This window comes from Dermochelys coriacea, chromosome 1 (genome assembly GCF_009764565.3).
Source record: "Dermochelys coriacea isolate rDerCor1 chromosome 1, rDerCor1.pri.v4, whole genome shotgun sequence".
NCBI lineage: Eukaryota > Metazoa > Chordata > Testudines > Dermochelyidae > Dermochelys > Dermochelys coriacea.
In genome coordinates, this window is record NC_050068.2 from 325,208,811 (window position 1) to 325,232,628 (window position 23,818).

The 23,818-nt window shown below is 40.1% G+C and overlaps 1 protein-coding gene across 1 annotated transcript in view; it reads left to right on the forward strand.

Moving 5' to 3' along the window:
* The window catches only part of LAMB1 (laminin subunit beta 1), a 71,707-nt gene that overhangs the window by 12,608 nt on the left and 35,281 nt on the right, over positions 1–23,818 (forward strand). Inside the window, 19 exon segments of the mRNA XM_038413160.2 lie at positions 181–369; positions 468–531; positions 2,077–2,279; positions 3,819–3,939; positions 4,134–4,322; positions 4,673–4,852; positions 5,281–5,393; positions 6,756–6,835; positions 10,522–10,657; positions 13,949–14,107; positions 14,799–14,926; positions 15,148–15,271; positions 16,494–16,698; positions 16,854–16,997; positions 17,348–17,579; positions 18,982–19,145; positions 20,057–20,281; positions 22,401–22,618; positions 23,415–23,511. Coding sequence (XP_038269088.2) covers positions 181–369; positions 468–531; positions 2,077–2,279; positions 3,819–3,939; positions 4,134–4,322; positions 4,673–4,852; positions 5,281–5,393; positions 6,756–6,835; positions 10,522–10,657; positions 13,949–14,107; positions 14,799–14,926; positions 15,148–15,271; positions 16,494–16,698; positions 16,854–16,997; positions 17,348–17,579; positions 18,982–19,145; positions 20,057–20,281; positions 22,401–22,618; positions 23,415–23,511 — 2,971 coding nt within the window.

The following is a 23,818-nucleotide window of genomic DNA, read 5'->3' on the forward strand; positions in this document are numbered from 1 at the left end:
AAAAACACTGGGTGTAGTAGCAGTAGTAAAAAGAAAATTGGGAAAAAAATAGAAAAAAAATATCATTCTATAGGAGAAGTCTTGAAATTCAGACACACGAGTTGCTCCTTTTAACAATTGATTACAAATAATAGTTAATAGTATATAACCATTTGCTGTTTTTTGTTTTTGTTTTTTAAGACATTCCGCCCAGCTGCAATGCTAATAGAAAGATCATCTGATTTTGGAAAAACCTGGAAAGTATATAGATACTTTGCATATGACTGTGAGAACTCCTTTCCTGGTGTTTCAACTGGACCCATGAAGAAAGTAGACGATATCATTTGTGATTCCCGATATTCTGACATTGAACCTTCAACTGAGGGAGAGGTTAGAGGTTATTTTTATATATAATGAAGACTTTTTCTCTGCACATTTCAAGCTCCCTTATTTTAAGGTTGATTGTTTCATTTTTCATTTTTCTTTAGGTCATATATCGTGCTTTAGATCCAGCTTTTAGAATTGAAGACCCATATAGTCCAAGAATTCAAAGTATGTACATAATTACTTTTCTTTCACATTCTAACTCTTGTATTTTTAAATGGGGGAAGAAAAAAAAACTTACAAGCAAAAAATCAGCCCCAGTATGGCCTCAGAACTGAACCAGGAACCAAGGGTCCTCTCCACTGACTTTAATGGGTCTCCACATGGGAATAAGAATCAGTGTTGCCAACACATGGTTTTTTATCATGAGTCTCATTACAGTTGATGTTTTTCTTAAAGGCTCAACTCCTGGTGTCATGGGATTATGTGAGAATCTCCACTTCCTTTTTTTTTTTTTAAAAAAAGGTGTGTGGGGGGGGGATTCTAAACCTCATTGTTTCAGAGAAGAGCTTGAAAATGTGACCCCGCTGCCGCCGAAGAAAGCTGATAAATAAAACCCCAAATTTATGATTATTTTTTTAAATCTCATGATATTTTTAGCTAAGCTAAAGATTTTTGTGGGTCTGACTCAGGATTGTTGGAGTTGGCCATACTGAGTGCCTTCCCATACTGATCTGATTGTAGGATTCACTCCTAAGACATTAAAAGTAATGCATCAATTATTTACAGTTATTGGGACAAAGGAATGCAAATATACAAATCTGCTGCTGTATGAAAGCATACAATTTGAAAAAGAAACTTCTTTGGGCTTCTTTACTTGCATAAGGACAACAGGATTTGACTTTAGTTTAAGTTAGTATCTAACAGTGTAAAGCTGCCTGGATGAGACAGCAAAGGAAAAGAACTCCAATAGAAGGCTATGTACTGGCTGCTACATTGATTCAATGTTTTCTGTTTAACCAAAGTTTAAAAAGAGAATTCCTTATAAATTTCCCTTTTTACTAGCTTAGGCCGTGGGTATTTTCAAACATGGGAGAAAAACAAGATTTCAATAATATCAAGGCAGAAAGAGTCAAAGGTCAAATTAATTGCTATAATGTTGTCTTCCTGCGAGACCTCTTCCTATGAGAACAGTTACTTTTTATTTGGTCGGATCAAGATGGTTGTTTTTCCCATCAAAATACAATTAGTTATATTCAAAGGGTGTGAAGGCATATAAAGAAGAGGATTATATTTGTATCCTAAGTGTTCTTCCAAACATGCACACAGTCCTTGAAGCTCATAGTCCACTTGTCAGTACTTCCTTAATATTAACCCCGACCCATTTTACGTTTAAATCTGAAATGTGGTTGAAAACTAAGACATCTGTTGTGGCACTGATGCATGTGCCATTAATGTTAATATTCTGTGGATGTATGTATCAACAGCAAAATAGATCCCAGTTTTGTTTAAATTAATCTAGTATATATAGTGATCATATGGGGGGGGGGAACGATTGATCTCTGGTATTTGTAGCTGGAGGATTCAGTGAGAGGAAATTTGTATTTTAATAAGATGAAGTCTTGTTTACAATCTCAGATATTATATCTCAATATAGAAAATTGCTCTGGGTGAGGTTTCCCATAATTTATGATCTGCAGTTTTCTTGGTTTCCTTCAGTTCATAGAACTCAGTAGCTAATTCAAGAAACTGTTTTTTCTTTTTTCCCTGCAGACCTATTAAAAATCACAAATTTAAGAATCAATTTCACCAAGTTACATACATTGGGAGACAACCTCTTGGATTCTAGAATGGAGATCAAAGAAAAGTACTACTATGCAATTTACGACATGGTGGTTCGTGGGAACTGTTTCTGTTATGGCCATGCCAGTGAGTGTGCACCAGTGGACGGTTTTAATGAAGAGGTGGAAGGAATGGTAAATGCTCTCACTTTTTCACACTTAAAACTATGTTAAAATGCCTTGAGCCTGATTCTGTCCCCTTTACTCACATTGAGAAGATGTATTAAATTAGTACTAATGTACATCAGTAAGAGTGGCAGAATTTGGCCCTTTATTTTTCTTCTTAATTTCCAAACAATAAAACAGTGTTCACCATTTTTGTTGTTGTTCAAACACAGAGAGCTGAGAGTAGTTTTAAAGTTACTTTAACATCTTGAAATATCATCTTTCTAATTATATTAAAGACCTGATAAAAAATAAAAGGCAACAGTATTGTAATGGATATAAGGGAATGTATTTTTATGCAACATTGAACTAACCTATGGACCTTGTTTCTATTGAAGCAAATAGCAGGGTCAAAGGGCGAGATAGTTTAATGAACAAGAACAGCACTGCATTTATATTAACTAGCATAAAAAGAAAACTACAAGGGCTATCCATTTTCAGAGTTCAGCGCACAAATTGATCAACAGCAGGGCAGAAGAAAATCCTGCTGCTTTCATGTTATAATATTGTATAATAGGTCAGGTGCATTTTCCTTTCTTCTGTCAGTTTTCCCCATGATTTTTCCAAGTGGGTGCAGGTAGGACTTTTGCTGGAAGGGGAAGAGATTGGGTGAGCTGCCAGCCTGAAAGCAAGGTTTGTTGGGTTGCTGTTTTGGGAAGTGGAATTGTGTGGGGGAGGAGATTGTCATGGTGAACACAAAGTGTGAGGGGAAACTTTTGGGCAGATTCATCATCTGGTAGGAAGTTTTGGTCTTGTTTGTGGGAGTGTAGCCTGCCAGTCAGCATGCAGTATGTATCCCCCCCTCTGTGCCCAGCCCACAGTAGCTATGGTTCATCAGCTCAGATTCTAGGGACATATTCTTCTAGCTCTGGAGTTCCCTCCAAATTCAATCCATGGTCATCCAAGATAGCGGCAGTCACAGGAGCAACTTGTCTGATTTAAATTCTGTATAAGTTGATGCTTGAGCCAGGGTTGTGATAAACATCAATTATGGTGTGGAAGAACTTTGGCCCCCTTCCTCTAAAGCTTCTGTATGCACTGCTGGAGAGAAGGTATTAGACTAGTTGACCCTATGTTCTGATGTGGCTAATCCTATTTTAATAGATTATGGACAATTTAATTTTCCTCTTAATAGGTTACTAAGTGCATTTTGGGCTAAACTCTGTGCTCTGTATTCACATTGGTGACCATTTATTCATGCAGGAAATTCCATTGAAGAAAATGGGACTACTTTGTATGGGTGAGCATTTACTCACACAGGCAAGGAACTCACAGTCTGGCCCTTTCTGTATATGATTATGTCCTCTTTAAGTGTTTGTTTTTGATGCAATGGTAGTTGGCAAGGGTATGCCAAACACTCACTGGTTATATTTTAGGTAGATGGGAAATGGTGAGGTACATTCCAATTTGAATGCACTCTGTGTATTTTGTTTGCTTTTTCTCCTCCTTATTTTCTTTAACCAAACATATTATATTTTTGTATTTGTGTTTTATTCTTTTAAATGATAGGTCCATGGGCACTGCATGTGCAGACATAATACCAAAGGTTTAAACTGTGAACTGTGTTTGGATTTCTATCATGACTTACCATGGAGACCAGCTGAAGGACGCCATAGTAATGCATGTAAAAGTATGTTTAAATACAATACCAATTCTAAATCCTATATTCTTATTTGCTTTTAATGTTTGATGAATTTTACATAGTTGGTTCATGAGGTTTTTGTTGCATAAATGAACTGTAAAGATACTATTTAAAAGACTAATATTTCTTTAGTGAAAACATATTACTTCAGTAAAGCTGCTCTTTTTTGCCTTGTATCTTAGAGTGCAGTTGTAATGGACACTCTATCCAGTGTCATTTTGATATGGCTGTATACATGGCAACCGGAAATACCAGTGGTGGAGTATGTGATGACTGCCAGCATAACACAATGGGACGCAACTGTGAACAATGCAAACCGTTTTACTTTCAGCATCCAGAGAGAGAGATACGAGATCCTAACATTTGTGAGCGTAAGTGCAATGCCATCACTCAGAAAGTTGAAGCACATTGTGTCTATACTTTGATCACTAAGGCATTCAGTTAAAGAATTCCAACTCAGTTGCACCTGTATTCTTGGGCCCCGTTCCTCTCTTTTGAGTTACTGAATGTTCATGAACAGATGTTCTATGCTTCTGATGGAGGCCTGGGGTAAGTGTGGCCTCTCTCCTTTGCCTTTTGTTTAAAAAGCGGGAAATGGCGGCCATTTGGTGACTTCACATGCAAACAATGCCGTGTCTAATGAGCTATAGCAATCAGATCTGAGAACTACGTATTTCTTTTACTGTAGTTAATAAAGGTGTATGCAATGCTTCCTTTTTAGCATGTAACTGTGACCCGCTTGGCTCCCAAAATGGTGGAATATGTGATCGCTACACTGACTTCTCTGCTGGCCTTATTGCTGGACAGTGCCACTGTAAATTATTTGTGGAAGGGGAACGTTGCGACCTCTGCAAAGAAGGGTTCTATGGATTAAGTGCAAATAATCCCCTTGGTTGTCAATGTAAGTAGAAAATTTATGGAATGGGAATAAACTAATGTTACTTTATGTATGATCCAAAGCACTTCCTGGAATTGTTAGGGCTTGAAGAGCAAATTCTAGTGCAGCCCTTGATTTTTATTGAAGGAAGGACATGATTTGAAGATTTCAGGTGACTTGGATTCCACCCACTTTCATCAGAAGTCCCAGGTTATCTTACTGTAAACTCAGATGAAACACTAGAGAGCCTTTCTTGGTTTCAGTTTAAGTCCTTTACTTAGTCTATGGAAATCTGGCAGGGAGGTAGGGGAGGAATACAGACAGAAATGTGCAATAAAACTGCTCACTGAGAGAAGAAAGATGGTCTTACTGTAAATATTTGTATTAAATACTGTGCAAAATATAAATAAACTCTTGTGTTCTGATTTATTTACTTGCATTTTCCAATATAGCTTGTGCATGTAATCCTTTGGGAACTCTTCCTGGAGGGAATCCTTGTGATTCAGAGACCGGAAGCTGCTATTGTAAACGTCTAGCAACAGGAAGGCACTGTGAGCAGTGTCTGGTAAGTAGCCTTGCAATAAGAATAGATTTGTAATAGAAAAATATACTAATATGAAAGGGGCAGTGTGGCATGTCAGAAGTGTAGAGTGAGATGGTGCCAGACTTGTGTGAGTAATTGAGAGCAGAGCATGGAGAGAGAATCGATGGAAATGGGCACTTCTGAATGTAAAGTGACAAAACAGGTGTTGTGGTGATGGATTGGAAGGTAAGCAAGAAAGTGAGTGAGCAAGCCAGGAATATTGGAATGCTAGTGTTCAGAGTCAATTTTTCAAACTAGACTTGCATTTTGAGGGGCACAGTGTTGCACCGGAAGTTCATTGTGGGAGAAAATGTTCATGTTCAGCTATCTAGCTGCCTGACTCTGCCTGAAATCAGGCAGTTTACACTGAGATTATCTAAAACTTGTGCTGCCCGTTAACCACCATTGCAAAACTGCCCCAGCCAGAAAGAGAGGCCTGCTGTGAAAATCAGGCCCAGGGTGCTGAGTATCTTCCCAGATATATCGCTATTTTTCATCAGACTAACTCCCATTACCCAAACCTCAATCAAGGCTATGATAGCTAAGGAGTGTGTGTTGTGCTGCTCTTTCTCTTACATCAAAAAAATGAGACTTTGAAACTCCCCTGCTAGAGCACTTTTTGGGAATTAAAAAATGTGTACTGACACAACATCACCTGAATCAGGGCGCAAAGACATTAGCATCTCAGGTACGTTGTCTGCTTTCATAGATGACTTTGTGTCTGTCTCCTGTTCTGTCCATAAGCTATGTGGGAAATCTGAGCATGTCAATCTGTCTCCTGAGGACATACTGCAGAATAACAGGAACAAGTCATGCCACATCCATGCTGAGAGCATGTTGTCAGTGCTCTATAATCTGCACTGGCTGCTGTTAAATTTCTGGGTGGAGGTCAAGGTGTTGGCTTTATCTTTCAAAGCTGTAAATGGTTGGGGACTTGGCTCCCTATGAAAATTCCTCTTTTCATGCCAATCAAAATTAATTAATTAAGGGTGGGGGAGCTGTTGGAAGGGTGCTCTCCAGGAGCACCGCTTAGCTTTGGAACGGGCTCTCATCTTCACTTTGTACCTCAAAGCTTAGATTTGTTAACTTTTCAGATGTACAGCAAAGCACATCCCCTGTTCTCAGGGTAAAGGCAGGTTAATGGGGTGTAGTATAGTGGTTCTGTTTGGAGGTGGTTGTTCTGTGATAGCTAGGGTCTATTATTTGTGTGGGCAGCTCAGTGGCTTTATAATAGCTTTGCAGTGGTTTTTGTATTGTTTTTAAAATTGGGATGTGCCTAGAGTTCAAACTGAGTGCTTTTAAATCAACACCTCATTACAGCATTAATGGCCTATTGTTCTGCAGTCTGAACACTGGGGCCTGAGCAATGACATGGATGGATGTCGGCCTTGTGACTGTGACCAAGGGGGAGCAATAAACAATAAGTAAGTCTCATTTCAATTACATTCTTGTAATCATTCACTCGCTGAGCTCCTGGCCTGAATGCTGGGACAGCAAATGCAGTGGTCTACAATGTAGCTGTAGCAGCTATAGCGCTGCAGCTGTGCCCCTGTAGTGCCATAGTGTAGGCACTTCCTACATCAACAGAAGAGATTTTTCTCTTGATGCAGTTAATCCAGTTCTCCAAGAGCTGGTAGCAAGGTCAGTAGAAGAATTTAGTCCATTGACTTAGCCACGTCTGCACTGGGGTTAGTTCAGCCTAGCTACATCACGCAGAGTGTGAAATTTTTCACAACCCTGAGCAATGTAGTTGGGTCAATCTAATATTTACATGTAGACCAGGCCTTAGGTTTTGTCTGTACCAGGGAAAGTTGGAAGCATTTTTTGCTCTGATGGAAAAGGGGGAAGCTGTAGTGTTAAAAGATGGTGGTAAAAATGCCTGCCCCCTGTCTATGCTAGAGTTTCCTTCTTCCATAGCACCAGTGCATCGTAATACTTACAAATGGTTATAGTGTAGACAAGACCTTAGTCTGGGGACAAGAGTGGCTTTGCTATAAGTCTTGCATACATAACTGCACTGTGCCAAGAGCAGTCCAGGAATTGAATTGTGACCTTGGAGAGTCACAGTCTGCTTCTAGATTTCCTCTGCACTAGACCTATAGCTGCTGCTGACGGGTGCATTGGGGTGGTGGAACGAAGGCTGTGGCTGCTTCCCAGCTACATGCATGGGAGTGGACATACTAACTCGGGCTGAATGCAGACTCCGGTGTTCTCCATGTTGCTGTCTGCAGTATGGGAAACTAGTGCAGCAGAGTAAGGGAGTGCAGGGTGGGCGACCATCTGGCCCAGTATAACTTAGAATCTCATGAGGATTTCACTGAGCAATTTTTTACATAATTAATGCACATAAGCAAGACTCTGCCATTAGTAGCACCATGAGAATGCTAAAGATATTCATGAAATATTAAACCCACTTTTATGTACTTTGTCTACACTTATTTTAATTTGGATTATTAAGATTTAACTAAAATAAACAACATTTAAAAAAAAAATCTCTCAGCGGGTGTTTACAAGAAAGCAATTTCCTACCCTGAGACAATCTTGCTTTCCTTTTCACTCTTACCAGTCTCCTTTCCCATCAGTGGCTGAGTGATTTATTTACTCTCAAAAAGAACAGGAGTACTTATGGCACATTAGAAACTAACAAATTTATTTGAGCATAAGCTTTCGTGGGCTACAGCCCACTTCATCGGATGCATGCACTGGAAAATACAGTAGGATGATTTTATATACACAGAGAACATGAAACAATGGGTGTTCCCATGCACACTATAATGAGGGTGATCAGTTAAGGTGAGCTCTCTCCTGCTGGTAATAGCTCACCTCAACTGATCGCTCTCTTTATAGTGTGCATGGTAACACCCATTGTTTCATGTTCTCTGTGTATATAAAATCATCCTACTGTATTTTCCAGTGCATGCATCCGATGAAGTAGGCTGTAGCCCACGAAAGCTTATGCTCAAATAAATTTGTTAGTTTCTAAGGTGCCACAAATACTCCTGTTCTTTTTGTGGATACAGACTAATGGGGCTGCTACTCTGAAACTTATTCACTCTCAGTAGTGCTAATGACTGTTATGTGGCTATTTACTCCTCCTTGCTCTTTCCTGTGCAGATATCAACTCACTGCAGTTCATATGAACATATTCAGCTCAGCAACTTTTTATGGTGGTTGTGGGAAGGTGGGGAGGGCTGTCAACCATTTTGGAGCAAGGAGTTCCAGTCTAGTCGTCCTGTGTTAACTGCAGTGATTGCAAAACCATCTAGAGAGAGGGTATCATTGACTGGCGGGTACTTTCCTTCTAGCTCTCTAAATCTCCTTAGAGAATGTGCATTCAGCCTGAAACAATGTAATCGAACTGTCTGCATTTCACAAGTGGTTTTTTTTTTTTCTAACTTTTATAATAATCTTTTGGGAATGGGTGATGTTTGCCCAACCTAGGGTTATTCTGTTAAACAGTTTACTGGATCCCTGATTGTGGTGTGTGGACAGAGCAACTGAAACAGCCAAAACTGGTCTGAAAACCTCCTGTTTAATTTTGAACTTTGGACTACCACCATGGAAGCAGGAGGGGTCTGGCCCAGGCAATGAAATCCATATCCAAATATGGAAAACATCCCCATAATGTTAAAATCTATCTTAGAGAGAACTTCCTTGATTCCCCTTTGGGACAACTAAGATATTTCTGATTTCCTTTCATTAGAAGGGCTTTTCTTCTTGGAGGAAATGCAAGCGTATGAAAGCAGAGTTTAAAGTTGTGGCCAGCGTAACTGTTGTCTTCTGTTGCACTTTTTCAAATATTTGCAAATAAGCCTCAGAATGAGAGCTGGTTGAAAAACAGGAAAAAATTGTAATATCTTTTTTCTGTTTCACATGGTTTGAAATGGACTAATTTTTCATATTTATAACCAAAATTTATAACCAATTATCAATATTTTTATTTTTTTTCATTTATGAAAAAGTATGCTGTGATTTTTGTTTTTTACTGGTTTCAGAGTAGCAGCCATGTTAGTATTTGCAAAAAGAAAAGGAGTACTTGTGGCACCTTAGAGACTAACAAATTTATTTGAGCATAACATGCATCCGATGTAGTGAGCTGTAGCTCACGAAAGCTTATGCTCAAATAAATTTGTTAGTCTCTAAGGTGCCACAAGTACTCCTTTTCTTTTTTTTTTTTTACTGGAAGCCAGTTTATTTAGTAAGTGAAGAATTTCAGTAATTTCAAAAACGAGTTTCATTTACAAAACTATTAAAATGTCATGAAAAACATTTTAATCATGTCAACAGTTTTTGTTTTATTCTTTGCAAAAAGTTTCATTTACCAAAAAGTCATTTTTTTATGTGTGGAAAAATTCTGACCAGCTCAATGCAAGAAAAGATCTATTTTAATATTGTATGGAAAATTCCAGGACAATAAAATTAACAAAACAGACAGTCGGGGGGGGGGGGGGGAAGTTATTATATTTAATATTTAGTAAATAAAATCGCTGGTTTTGGAATCGAGAATTTTGTTGTGTTAGTCTCTGTTTTAGCCCTTCTCCCAACCACCTCTGTCCCCCGTGCTTGAAGAATGACACTGTCTTCTTCAGAACCTTTGGGCCCTGATTTCCCAATCTTGTCAAATACTGACTTCACAAGCCCAGAGGGAAAAATAATATTTGGATGAAGTGCTGTTTGGAAGTGCTTCTTCCCTCACATAGTTTATAATGTAACAGTTAGAAATAAATATAGGAGTTCAGTAGAATCCAGAGTTATGAACTGACCAGTCAACCACACACCTCATTTGGAACCAGAAATATGCAACCAGGCAGCAGCAGAGACCCAAAAAAAAAAAAAGCAAGTACATTACTATGTTAAATTATTACAAAAATGAAGGGAAAGCAGCATTTTTCTTCTGCATAATAAAGTTTCAAAGCTGTATTAAATCAATGTTCAGTTTTAAACTTTTGAAAGAACAACCATAATGTTTTGTTCAGTTATGAACATTTACGAGTTATGAACAACCTTCATTCCCGAGGTGTTCGTAACTCTGAGGTTCTACTGTATTTTCTATCTGCTCGGTGTTCTCCTAATATATGCACAACATAAATTAATTCACCTTACATTTCAGCTGCTCAAGTGAAACTGGCCAGTGTCTGTGCCGGCCCCATATGATTGGACGCCAGTGCAATGAAGTAGAGTCTGGCTATTACTTCATGTCATTAGACCACTACATCTATGAGGCGGAGGAAGCCAACTTTGGTTCTGTGAGTAGGAAATTTTAATGTGCAGGTTCAAGAGAAATGTGGAAAACTCTGCTGACTCTTAGTTAGCAGCCCATGTTTCAAAAAAGGCCAAGGCGGTAACTATTTAGTTTTTGTAAAGATATCACTGAAAAATGTAGAATCAGATCCTATCAGAGAACTGTCAATTCACAGCTCATAGGCTGGGTATTGATAATAATGCATGTGGTAATTTGAAGGAAAAAGGTATTTTGCCATTGTTTTTCTTTTTAAATCCATTTCCTGACTCTTCACATATGTGAAATCTGTCTCTTTTATTCCACTGCACCTAGATTTGTAAACACAGCATTTCTCAAGAACCAAGGGATTCTGTCATTGGGTCACTTTGCTTGTTTCAATAAAAATCCCACATACAGACTATGTGGCTTTTGCAAACAGACATACAAGCAAAATAGCAGGTGTCCATTTTTGGTTTTATACACCTAAGTGGGGTTTCTTTTATTAATGGCTAACGATGCAGTTAAAAGTCCAGAGAAGAGCTTTATAGATGTTGTTAGTTATCTCTAGTTTAGTTAGCCCTCTGTGCCCAGCCTGCATGTCCCTTTTCCTCCCCTGCCCCCTTATTAGTCGTGAATGCAGCTTTACTCTTAATTCATAGTCCGCAGCTAGACTGTTATATCTGCCTCCAGCAAGGAAATAGAGGTAACTTTGTCTCCAAAAGCAGCAGATAGTAGTTTGCCTGAAATTAATTAACAAAGGCAGTCACTTCGCAGCGTTAGACAAATTAGGCTTTTTCTGCTGAGTCCTAACTTATGGAGACGCCCTACAGAAAGAAAGTCAATGTAGAATAGAACTTGAAACACAGCACAGGGTTTAGGGGTTGTGCATGAATTTTGGTTACTGTGTAAGAGTTTGCCCTGTGAATGGAAGGGTAGCTTAGGGGAAATCTGCAGATACATAAATGCTTGCTTGGGAAAAGAGCCGTTCAAAAAATGCAAACTTATTTTTCTAAAAAATATAATGTATATCTCAAAATTGTCAAGTGTTTGCTTATACTTATAAATGTTTCTATTAGGCAGAGTGAGATGAAATAACTGCATTTTCATGCAGGATTCTAACACTAGACAGTGAGTTGTCTGCAAGATCCTAGATCCTGACTCCTTGTTTTTTCACAGCATGAGTATTCATCTCAAAACATGTCCAAAAGCTCCCTTCTCTCAGACTGCATAAAGGTAGTGTGTGACCCTTCTTGGAGGACTATGTCCCTTTGCCCAAAGCCTGGGTAATTTATAACCATGCTGTCTTTGGAGAGTATGAGAATGCATGATGGGGGTGTCACAGTTCAGTTGCACGTGAATTCCCCCTCTTTAGACTAGCAAAGGCACCCGCCCTCAGGCTTCCACCTTCCTGGCCATCATCTCTGACACAGTGAAGACCTGTGTCTCTCACTCCTGACCGGGATACTTCCAGGGTGCACAGTTGTTTCCAGCTTTCGCTGTGTTTTTCCCAGCAGAGACAGGCTACCCAAGCACACCTACTTGCTTTCTCTTCCGAGATGGTTAACAGTGTGACTGGCCAGAGCTATAGATACAACACAGCTCTTTTTATGCAAGGCGAGCCCGTTTGATTATCAAAAGCACTACAGAGAAAACATTAAAAACAATAAAAGACCATATGCTCGTGCTTACAAACTTACCAGAGATCACCCCAACTCTAGCATGGGCTCTGGCAGTTAGTTAGTCCTTTAAAGCCCCCTGAACGACTGGCTGCTTGTTCTAAGCTGGGGCTGGTATGAACTTCCGGGTCACAAGTTCATAACAGCCTCTGCTCAGAACAAGCACCCCATCTTATGGGATCTTAGTAGCCCAGTCCTTCCAATCCTACCCTAAGGATTGGGGCCCTCCATGGACCCAGGGTTCCCTGTCCATTTGCTGAATCAGGAAGAAGGCCGTGAGCCAGTTTAAAACCAGGCTATTTGTCCAAAATTCTTTTCTTTTTCTGAGGGTCTGTGGAGAATCCATTCTGAACTGGTCTCTACCCCTCCAGGGGGAGGGGTGGAGGGTGACTTCAAAGGTATTACCTTAGCATCCCCTTCCTGTTAGGGAAGGTACAATCAATGCCACAATAATACATACACAATTGCATTTTTGGTACAATGGACTCTGAAGGTATTAAACCTGATTCAGTAAGACTGAACTTTATTGAATAAAGTTCATTCAGGATAATGTGGGAAACTGTCAGTCTGTCACAGGGTCATCCTGATGTAATAATCATATTTACATTTCCTTAAAATGCATCCCTTCCTAACTAACCTGACCTGCAGAAGAGTTCTGTGTAAGCTCGAAAGCTTATCTCGCTCACCAACAGAAGTTGGCATAGTACCACACATATCTTGTCTACCTTCTTATTAAGACAGATTTCTTTGGAATGTGCAGGATGTTGTCTTGTTTTTACACAGATTCATTGGTTTTGATCTTTTTCAAACAGGAACTTTGAGTATCAAATACTTCCATAATCTTATATAAAGTACCAGATAAAAAACATAAATTCTAGACCAAAGGAAATGGCCATGTTTTTAGTTCATAGGTTTATGCCCATCTGCCCTGGATTCTCTATCTTTTAATGTTCATCTTTTATCTGGATGACTATTGTCTGAATTTTTAAGAGGAGCCCTTAACTGCTGGTTTGGGTTGCCAAGTTCTAGTCAAACAGGCCTCTAAAAGGTAATTACACTAACTGCCCTATTTGAATGCGAACAGGTGTGTGTTACGTGCAGGATGTGAGTGCTCAGCAATGATCAGATAAACTCTAATAATTACAAATACAACATGAAAAAACATGAGTAAAGGTACATCAGTTACACTCTGGATTGTAGCAATAACTTTTATTGACTTTATTTGTGTTTCGGTTTTGTGCAAGCTTGTTTTTAAATATGATCAATGGTTTATATCAATGGTATTTTAAATTTAAAATCTCATTACAATGAATAAATTGATGAAGAACTGCTCAATAATACTTTCATTCAGTCTCTGTGCCATGAAAGAAAGTGTTTGTATTTGCAAACGAGAAGGCAAAGTGTAGATATACCTACATCTGTGTGTACAAAAGAGAGCTTGTCTTCTATATAACATGTGATTTTAATAACAAACCAAGCAACCCAGAAAACGTAAATACAGCAATAACCTGTTAACCCACAGTTAGTCGGTGGAGTTTTTGTGCCTGTGGATTTCTGTTCCCACCATTGAACAGGAATGTTTTAGTTGCATTTGATTTTTTTTTTTTCCAGTATTGCAATAACTTCCCCCTCTTCCTTAGGGAGTGACCATAGTTGAGCGCCAGTATTCTCAAGATCGTATCCCATCCTGGACTGGAATAGGATTTGTAAGAGTCCCTGAAGGGGCATATCTGGAATTCTATATCGACAATATTCCATATTCTATGGAGTATGATGTTGTGATTCGCTATGAGCCGCAGGTAATTGGCCACTCTTTACATAGGTGTTTATCAACATTGTTACCTCTTGAGCGGGCGATGACAGATTGTAGATATATTTAGCAAGGCCTGAGTTTTCCTTGTGGAATACTAGGAGCTGACTGGTGCAATGATGATCTTTTTTACCTAAAAATAACAGAAATGCAAAAGACTTACACTGACCACTACTGTTGTTTGCCTCACAATAATTATTTATTATCTTATTATAATTGTGCTGTTGGAGTGCATGATGCTTACTGGACAATTACAGAATTATGACAAGATCCCTTATGGGACAGCTGAGGATATAAATTAGGCATAACACAGCAAGGACGACTAATAAACGAAGGGTGTGGAAACGGTTGCTGTGTGACATTAGGAGACCAATTGCACATCTCCCACATGCAATCCATATGCTGAACTAGATTTATATAAAATATTAATGGAATAATTGTGAACACAGGAATAAATGTGAACCATTCCAAGGAAATCTTGATCTGTTTGTGGATAGTTCACAAACAGGAAAAACCCATCAAATAAATTGTTCTGTAACCAGAGCTATGTGAACTCTATGTACTGGAGTGGAATGCCATGAATTGTGATTGTTACATGTGCGTTGTTAGTTCTCATTCTCGCATGCAGTTTTGATAGCAGAAGTTTAATCACTTATCCATTGCTTAATCAACTTTTCCAGTTACCAGATCACTGGGAAAAAGCTGTAATTACCGTTTCACGCCCAGGCAAGATTCCTACAAGTAGCCGATGTGGTAATACCGTTCCTGATGACGATAATCAGACTGTATCATTATCACCAGGCTCAAGGTCTGTATAACTGTTGTATCATTCATTTCAGGGTTGATAGGTTTTTTAGGATCTGGTCACACAAACTTCCAAACTTTCTTTTCAAAACTTACCATTCATTCTTAGTAAAAATCAAACAAGAAGAGGCAGAATATTATCCCAAATATTCCATAGAGCCATCTGAAAAGATTTAGTGCATTTAACATTTTAAATGAAAACCAAACATCCTGTTTCCAATCCAGATATGTTATCCTTCCACGACCCATATGTTTTGAAAAGGGACTGAATTACACTGTTCGTCTGGAGCTACCACAGTACTCCTCCCTCAATGTTGAGGTGGAAAGCCCATACACACTCATTGACTCGGTAAGTGCATATTACTTTTTGGATGTTTTTTAAAGAAAAATCCAACTTAAAATACTAAGTGTTGTATTTTCTGTTTTGGGTCCTGCTACATAAATCCCACTGAAGTCAATGGGAGTTCTGTTGACTTATCCATTGGCTAAATTTGGCTGTACATTTACAACAGTTTCAAGCACTGTAAACATCTTCAAATTTAAACATGTTCCGATGATATATGCCATCATGTGCCAGCAATGCCCCTCTGCCATGTACATTGGTCAAAATGGACAGTCTCTACGTAAAAGAATAAATGGACGCAAATCAGACGTCAGGAATTATAACATTCAAAAACCAGTCGGAGAACACTTCAATCTCTCTGGTCACTTGATTACAGACCTAAGAGTGGCAGTTCTTCAACAAAAAACCTTCAAAAACAGACTCCAACGAGAGGACTGCTGAATTGGAATTAATTTGCAAACTGGATATAATTAATTTAGACTTGAATAGAGACTGGGAGTGGATGGGTCATTACCCAAAGTAAAACTATTTCCCCTCCTCTCTTCCCCCCCCTCCCCCACTGTTCCTCAGACATTCTTGTCACTGCTAGAAATGGCCCACCTTGATTATCACCACAAAAGGTTTTCTTCTCCTCCCTCCTCCCCTGCTGGTAATAGCTCATCTTAAGTGATCTCTCCTTACAGTGTATATGATAAAACCCATTGTTTCATGTTCTCTGTGTATGTGTATATAAATCTCCCCACTGTATTTTTTTCACTGAATGCATCCGATGAAGTGAGCTGTAGCTCACGAAAGCTTATGCTCAGATAAATTTGTTAGTCTCTAAGGTGCCACAAGTACTCCTTTTCTTTTTTCAGATTTAAAGTATGTGTTCTGTTTGGTTTCTTTTCTGATGTGCGTTCTTTGCCATACATTACAGGATCACTAACATGTTAAGTGCTGAACTGCTAAAGTTTATATCTTTGGAAAGGCTTATTTATACAAGTGAGGCAGGCACATCATGAATATCAAACCTGATCTTCTATATTTTCCATAAAATATTAGTTTTGTGGATGCCTGACATCTCTATGAAAATTAAGAAGATCTTGTTGGTTTTGCTGGGTTTTTTGTTTTTTTTTTTATTTTAAAAAGCAAGCGTAATAGGAAACAAAGTAATGTTTAGTTTAGGCAAAAATGGACTGTGGCATTATAAATGGTAATGTTTTGTCATTTTATAATTGTTTCATAGCTCGTTCTTATGCCTTACTGCAAATCACTGGACATATTCACGGTGGGGGGCTCAGGCGAAGATATGGTCACTAACAGTGCTTGGGAAACATTTCAAAGATACCGATGTCTGGAAAACAGCAGGAGTGTTGTGAAAACCCCTATGACTGACGTCTGCAAGAATATTATTTTTAGCATCTCTGCACTGTTACATGAGACAGCATTATGTATGTACAACTTAATTGACTTGCAAAGTAAATCACAATTTTCCAGTTGTTAATGTTGTTGCCAAGGTGTGTGTGTGTGTGGAGAGATGCTGCTCAAACCTGTTTTATGAGCTGTGTTGCTCTTTTTCAAATTCTGTCCTCTTTTCACTATTCAGCTTGCCAGTGCAACCCTCAAGGCTCATTAAGTTCAGTGTGTGACTCTAATGGAGGACAGTGCCAGTGTCGTCCTAATGTTGTTGGAAGAAGATGTGACAGATGTGCTCCTGGCACCTTTGGGTTTGGACCTAATGGATGCAAATGTACGTCTAATCCATAATCTCCACATATTCATTCTAGTTAGTCAATGGCAAGTCAAATAATGGGGAATACTGGTATCCTAACACTTTCTAACAAGATATGCTTTAAGGAATTGTTCTGTGGATCTAAGTATAACCTAGGAAATCCAGTTTAAAGTCTCCACTGTGTTGAATCTTTATATTCTAATACAATTGTAGGATCTGGTCTTTCAGCCCTTACTGGGGCAAGACTCTAATTAGCTTTTGGGGAGCGATGCCAGGTAATGACTGCAGAGCCAGGTCCAGATGCTGCAGATACAAAGAGAAGTTTTCCAACTATCATTTCTTTTTAACTGCATTTTTATTTAATTTAGCTTGTGAATGTCACGTACAAGGTTCTGTCAGTTCCTTCTGTCATCCTGAGACTGGCCAGTGCCACTGTTTCCATGGAGTGTACAGCCGCCAGTGTGATAGGTGCTTACCTGGATACTGGGGGTTTCCAAGCTGTCCGCCTTGCCAATGTAATGGCCACACGGATGACTGTGACCCATACACTGGGAAATGTTTGAATTGCCGCGATTCCACCACGGGACACAACTGTGAAAGGTATGGTCTCTTCTTATAGCTGATTTATTGCTACATTATTATACATTGTAAGCAATATCCACTGAACTACCCCAGGCAAAGCTAACAACCAATCCTAAAGTCATTACTCAAGTCCCATTGAAGTCAATGAAATTAGCATGATCAAGCACAAAACCTTGATTCTGCACTGAGGTCCCCCACCCTTATTACGGACAGGGAACCTGTGTCTCCTGTTTATAAAGGAGAAGTGTCCCGTATGTAAATATTACATGTCCATCTTACTTGGATTTCAGCTCACAGAAATAGGAATGAATAGAAATGTCTTGGTCTGCCAAACTGGACCACCTGGGTTCAGGACCAGTCCAAAGGCTTGTTTGGGCGGGCGGGGGAAAGGGGATCTTGAAAGTGACAGTGTCCATTTATAGGAAGAGGGCCAGCTCTCACTGCAAAAATTCCTATCGTAGTGTCCACTTTGTAGTGGTGACTGTAGTGGAGAGCAAGGCAGAAATTTTAAGGAGATGAACAAACCCAAAATTGTTTCAGGTGCTTAAATTATCACTTAATATTGAGGGCAAAATGGCAGGACCCATTTTCTTCCATCTCCAGCAACAGAGCAGTGAATATGTTAAAAAATGCCACTCTTGGTGAGAATATGTACTGCTGAAAGAGCTACGGAGGTGAAAAGTCTGTGTAGAGTTACCACAACTAGGGGCCAAACCCTGGGCCCTGGTGCAGAACTGGCCAGAGCTGCATGGACTCTGGCTGATTGGCAGCCATGGAAACCAAAGCAGATTCTGAAGAGAAGGGGCAAACCCCATCCTCTGTAAGCAGCTGTTGGGAAACCTGTGTGCCCTCCTATCTTTGCCCCAAGCCCAAGGGCACCCTTTTGAGCAAAGAAGTGTGTGTCGAGGAGGCATGAAACTGATTTCTCCACATAAATGTGCCTAAACACCTACCAGAGGAGGTTTTAAAGTGTGATGATCAGAGGTAACAGGTTTCAGAGTAGCAGCCGTGTTAGTCTGTATTTGCAAAAAGAAAAGGAGTACTTGTGGCACCTTAGAGACTAACAAATTTATTAGCGCATAAGCTTTCGTGAGCTACAGCTCGCTTCATCGGATACATCCGATGTGAGCTGTAGCTCACGAAAGCTTATGCTCTAATAGATCAGAGGTAAGACATTGCATCTCAGATGGAATGATTTGGTTTGGCATGGCATATTACTTGTAATGTTAGCATGAGCCAAAGAAAACATCTTTACAATAGTGTTATTCATACTGTGAATAACAATTGGAGACCTACAAAAGATGTAGTCCATCTCCCTCATCCCTCCAGTCATTGGAAACCATTCTAGTGTGATTTCACATCAGAAGAAATAGTTTGTACAACATCTGCCTGCGGGTTCACAAGCCTTTATTTAATACAGGTGCCTTGGTGGCTATTATGGAGACCCTGTCCTGGGATCAGGAGATCATTGTCGGCCTTGTCCTTGCCCAGATGGCCCAGAAAGTGGGCGTCAGTTTGCCAGCAGCTGTTATCAAGATCCTATTAATCTGCAAATTGTGTGTGTCTGTAATGTGGGATACATAGGTAAATACCATGTGCTTTAAAGTGCATCTGCTGAGTTTTAATCTAGCTACAGAGGGACTATGTAGAAGGAAGTAGAAAGCACCAGCATAAGCAGTGGCAGAAGTTACTGTAGTACCAATATTTGTAAGTGGTGTTTTTTTACTTACAAATTAAGGGCCAATCTCTGGCAAGCAATGTATGTAAGCATTCACTGGAAAATCAGTGGGAGTGAGAGAGAAGTTATCCACCCCTATTATTCCTGTCAAATCTCTCCACCTAGTGTTTGTTGTTCATCTTAATTTAAATTGTAAGCACCTTAAGAGCAAGTCTTCAATTTTATGCATCTATGAAGCACCATGTACCCCTGTAGCAATCTATAAATAATGAAGTTATAAGAACCACTCCCAGCCAGCAGGCAAATACTGCAGGTAGGAGTAGCACTTTGAAAAAGCTAGGAAAGAACATCTTGCATAGCAAATTTTTTTTGCGCTCTCTCTAAATTTTAATGAATGTTTATGATGCTAGAAGTTATTTGAGTCCCCAGTTCAAGCAAAGCAGTATTGTCCTCAATAGGGATGAAGTCAATGCATAGGCTTAAAGCTAAGCTTATGTTTAAGTACTGTCCTGAATAGGGATGCCCATTAACACATGTTGCAAGTACTTCCCAGAATCGGGGCCTTGAATTCTGAAATCCATGACAAAGAGCTACCCTGCTATAAGTTGGCTCAGTTCCATTGAAATCAATGGATCTACTCAACTTAGACTTGGTGAGGATCCAGCCAATATTGTATTTTGTTTCTCTGAATATATTCAACTCAATTTCCTTTCAACTACTCACCTTCAATCCCTTGTCTCACTGTCTTGCTGTTTATTGACTTGTATGTTAACAAGCTGTAAGAATAATTTCTTGGTTTGATTGTTTGTTTAAACAGGAAGCAGATGTGATGAGTGTGCTTCTGGTTTCTTTGGAGACCCTGAAGAGACGGGTGGAGTCTGCCAGCCATGCCAGTGTAACAACAACATTGACATGACTGACCCAGGGGCCTGTGACAAGCAGTCTGGAAAGTGCCTGAAGTGCTTGTATCAGACAGAGGGTGAAAATTGCCAGCTGTGTAAATATGGGTACTATGGACATGCATTGCAACAGGATTGTAGAAGTAAGTGCGGGGAGGGGACTTCCCATTCCTCACTTCTACAGCACTGGCCAGAATTCATTTACCCGCACTAAACTCTAGAATATCATTAAGCGTAGTAAACTGTGAAGCTGTTGATTTTGCAGGACATTAATGGAGAATTGCAGATAACTTAAAGTATTTTAAATTTACCGGGAACCATTTTTGATTAGACTGATGGTAGAAACCTAATTACCTCTGGCTAAATATTGGGTTTGCAGCTTTAGTGTGATTCTTCAGGGGGCAGGTTTCAGATAGCAGCCGTGTTAGTCTGTACTCGCAAAAAGAAAAGGAGTACTTGTGGCACCTTAGAGACTAACAAATTTATTTGAGCATAAGCTTTTGTGAGCTACTGCTCACTTCATCGGGGGGCAGGAGGCCTTTAGTGTAACAGGGAGAGAGGAGACACCTAGCATTTACATGTCCAAACAACTGAAAGGATGGGCTCTTTTGGGATAAGGATTTCTTGTCTTCTTGTTAGCATTCATTGTTTCGCTCTTATCGAGAGATCGACCCTGGCCATTTTCTGCTGCTTCTTAAGCCCTGAAGACATGGCTTTTGTTTACGCAAACATTCCTGGGATGTTAAAGAACAGCAGGAGTGGGTTCCTGAAGGCTTAGAGGGAAGGGCTGACTAACCACACTTAACACTTTTCATTCCCTTATAGTCACATAATGGTGGTGGTCTGTTTTGTGTTTTGTGTTTTTGTTTTGTTTTTTTTTTAAAAAGGGAATCTCTTAGTCCAAAGTGCTACTCTGTATTTATCCAGAATCGTTAGTCACAAAAACGTAGTTTTTTCTTTTACTATTTCTATTAGCAGAGCAAACATCTCCGGGAGGGAGGGAGGGAGCTGAGTTCTATTGTGAGTCATATACCATCTCCTGAATTTGTAGAGATCCGTGTTGCAAAGTCTCTGTTTCTGGTGGTTATGTGGGAACCAGAAAGAATCCAGCCTGACTTGCAGATCCCAGGGTGAGTTTGCAGGGCTGGCACTTGGAAACTAAGAGTGTGTCTACGCTACCCACATTACAGCGCGACCGCGGCAGCGCTGTGAAGTGGGCAGTGTAGACATGCTTTATCACCGGGGAGAGCTCTCCCAGCAATTAAAAAAAAAAAAAAACCCCTCCCCTAACAAGCGGTGGTAGCTTTATCACTGGGAGCAAGTGCTGTCTATACTGGCGCTTTTCAGCGCTAAAACTTTTGTCATTCGGGGCGGGGGTGGCTCACACCCCTGAACGACAAAAGTTTTAGCACTGAAAGTGGCAGTGTAGACACAGCCTAATAATCTCTTTCCCTTTGTAAAGAGAGCACATTTATATGGAAGACAATTAACCTGGAACCCCATTGTGTTCCCTTCTTACAAAATTAATTTTTCAGAGTGCGTTAAAGACTCCCTGTATCTGCTTATTATATGTGCTCCTAGTCCTGCAAGATGTTAGGAATCCTCAAGCCACCTACTGTGAATATTACAGGAGCACTTCACAAGATTAAGCCTTAGTTACACAATTGCTCAAATTAACTTGGAAACAGATGTAGCAACACTCTGAGATCTGTCTACATCTTTGCAAGGTTAATAACTTGTAGTTCTGAAAAATTAATAGAGGCATTTGAATGAGAAGGCCATTTACCATACAGGGTGTTAATACTGCATCCTCACCATGGCATGTTTACCCAGACAGGCTTTACAAGGTGCTTCATTAGGCTTTTCCTCCCAAAGCATCTGTTTTCTAAGGCTGTCTACATGACACAAAACTTTCACCTCCAATGGGCGTTTGTGCCCTCCTGCCCACAATACACTGTTCACACTGGCACTTGTCTCATCAAAACTTTTGTCTTGGGGGGGGAGGGAGATGGTTAACACCTCTGAAAGACAAGTTTTGTCGTTCAGTTGCCAATGTAGACATAGCCTAAGTAACTTAGAATGTCGGGACATGCCGCTAGGGATGTCTGTGTAACTTTCCCCATTTGCATAGGATCACATCTCCCTGCAAACCATCTCCTCTTTTGGTAACACATCAGTAACGCATTTAAGTTTGGACTCAATTTAATGTGGTGTTGTGCTAGCATAGCAGAGTTAGTCAGGCTGCCTGCTCTTCCATTACAGAGTGCATCTGTAATTACTTGGGAACGGTGCGAGAGCACTGCAATAGCTCAGAAGACTGTCAGTGTGAGAAAACAACCGGCCAGTGCCAATGCCTTCCCAATGTGACCGGGCAGAACTGTGATCGTTGTGCACCACACACTTGGAGACTGGCCAGTGGAACTGGATGTGAACTGTGTGAGTGCGATGTTGCTCGTTCCTTCGGGCCATCGTGTAATGAGGTAAGGTATGCATAGGGCCTCATTAGTCTTATCCAGCAAAATACTCCTCTGCATAGTTATTGGCTGTATTCATAGGAAAGTTGTACAATGGTTCAGTAAATCAGATCCAGAAGAGAAGGTAACATTCTCAGTGAGCTGTATAACTGCTAGGGCTGTGGGAAAGTCGTGACAAAAATGGCAATTCAGGGACAAACACCAGAGGAATTGTAAAGAATGCACAGGCATTGTCTCTATACACTGAATAATATTTCTTCCCCCCAGTGCACACACGACAAGAAGGGCTGGATTGTCAGAAGTGCTGAGCACCCAACTCTATTTTTAAAGTCAATGGGCACTGTAGGGCCCCGGCAATCTTGAAAATTTGGCCCTAGTAATTCAGTTCTAAAGATCATGTTCTGCTAGATAGTCCACACTGGGGTGAGATTTTTAGGATCAGGTCCAGAGAGATAGGAAGCATCACAATTATCATTCAGCTTCAGTCTGTGTCCAGCCGTGTTGCTTTCTGTTAGTGAGTTTGGCTGCTGAGTCTTTGTCAATATATGAAAAGACCAAAATAACACTACCTGAGCATGTTCCCCACATAGGGTGACCAGATGTCCTGATTTTGGGGTCTTTTTCCTTATATATGCACCTATTACCCCCCCGCCCCCATCCCGATCCTTTAAAAAGTATCCTTTTTATACTTGCTATCTGGTCACCCTGTCCCCACAAGCTGTTGGGAATAGCTCCAAGAGCTTTGCTGGTGATGTTCCCTTCCAGACAGGAAAACCAATTCACCTTCTCTTCTTTTTAACAGTTCACTGGGCAGTGTCAGTGCATGCCTGGGTTTGGAGGCCGCACCTGCAGGGAGTGCCAAGAGTTTTTCTGGGGTGACCCCAATGTGGCATGCCAAGGTGAGTCTAATTTCTCTGCCCTCTATTCCCTTGCTGTGTTTTGAATTTCCCATGTACACTTTCAGTGATTGGAACCCTTACACTTCTATTCACCTTCTTTTAAAGGGATCCTGCTGACCAGTTTGTGTAAAAGTTGTTTGTATTGCCCTGAATATTGCAAGCTCTGTTCTGGTTCTCCAGAGCAATGCTGACCACTTTGATTAAGTTTGTTCACACTGAAGGAAACAAAAGTGCATTCATTTCAATAACTCCATATGTTCATATATGCCATGCGGTGGGCATGCTCTTTGCATATAGAAAAGAGAGA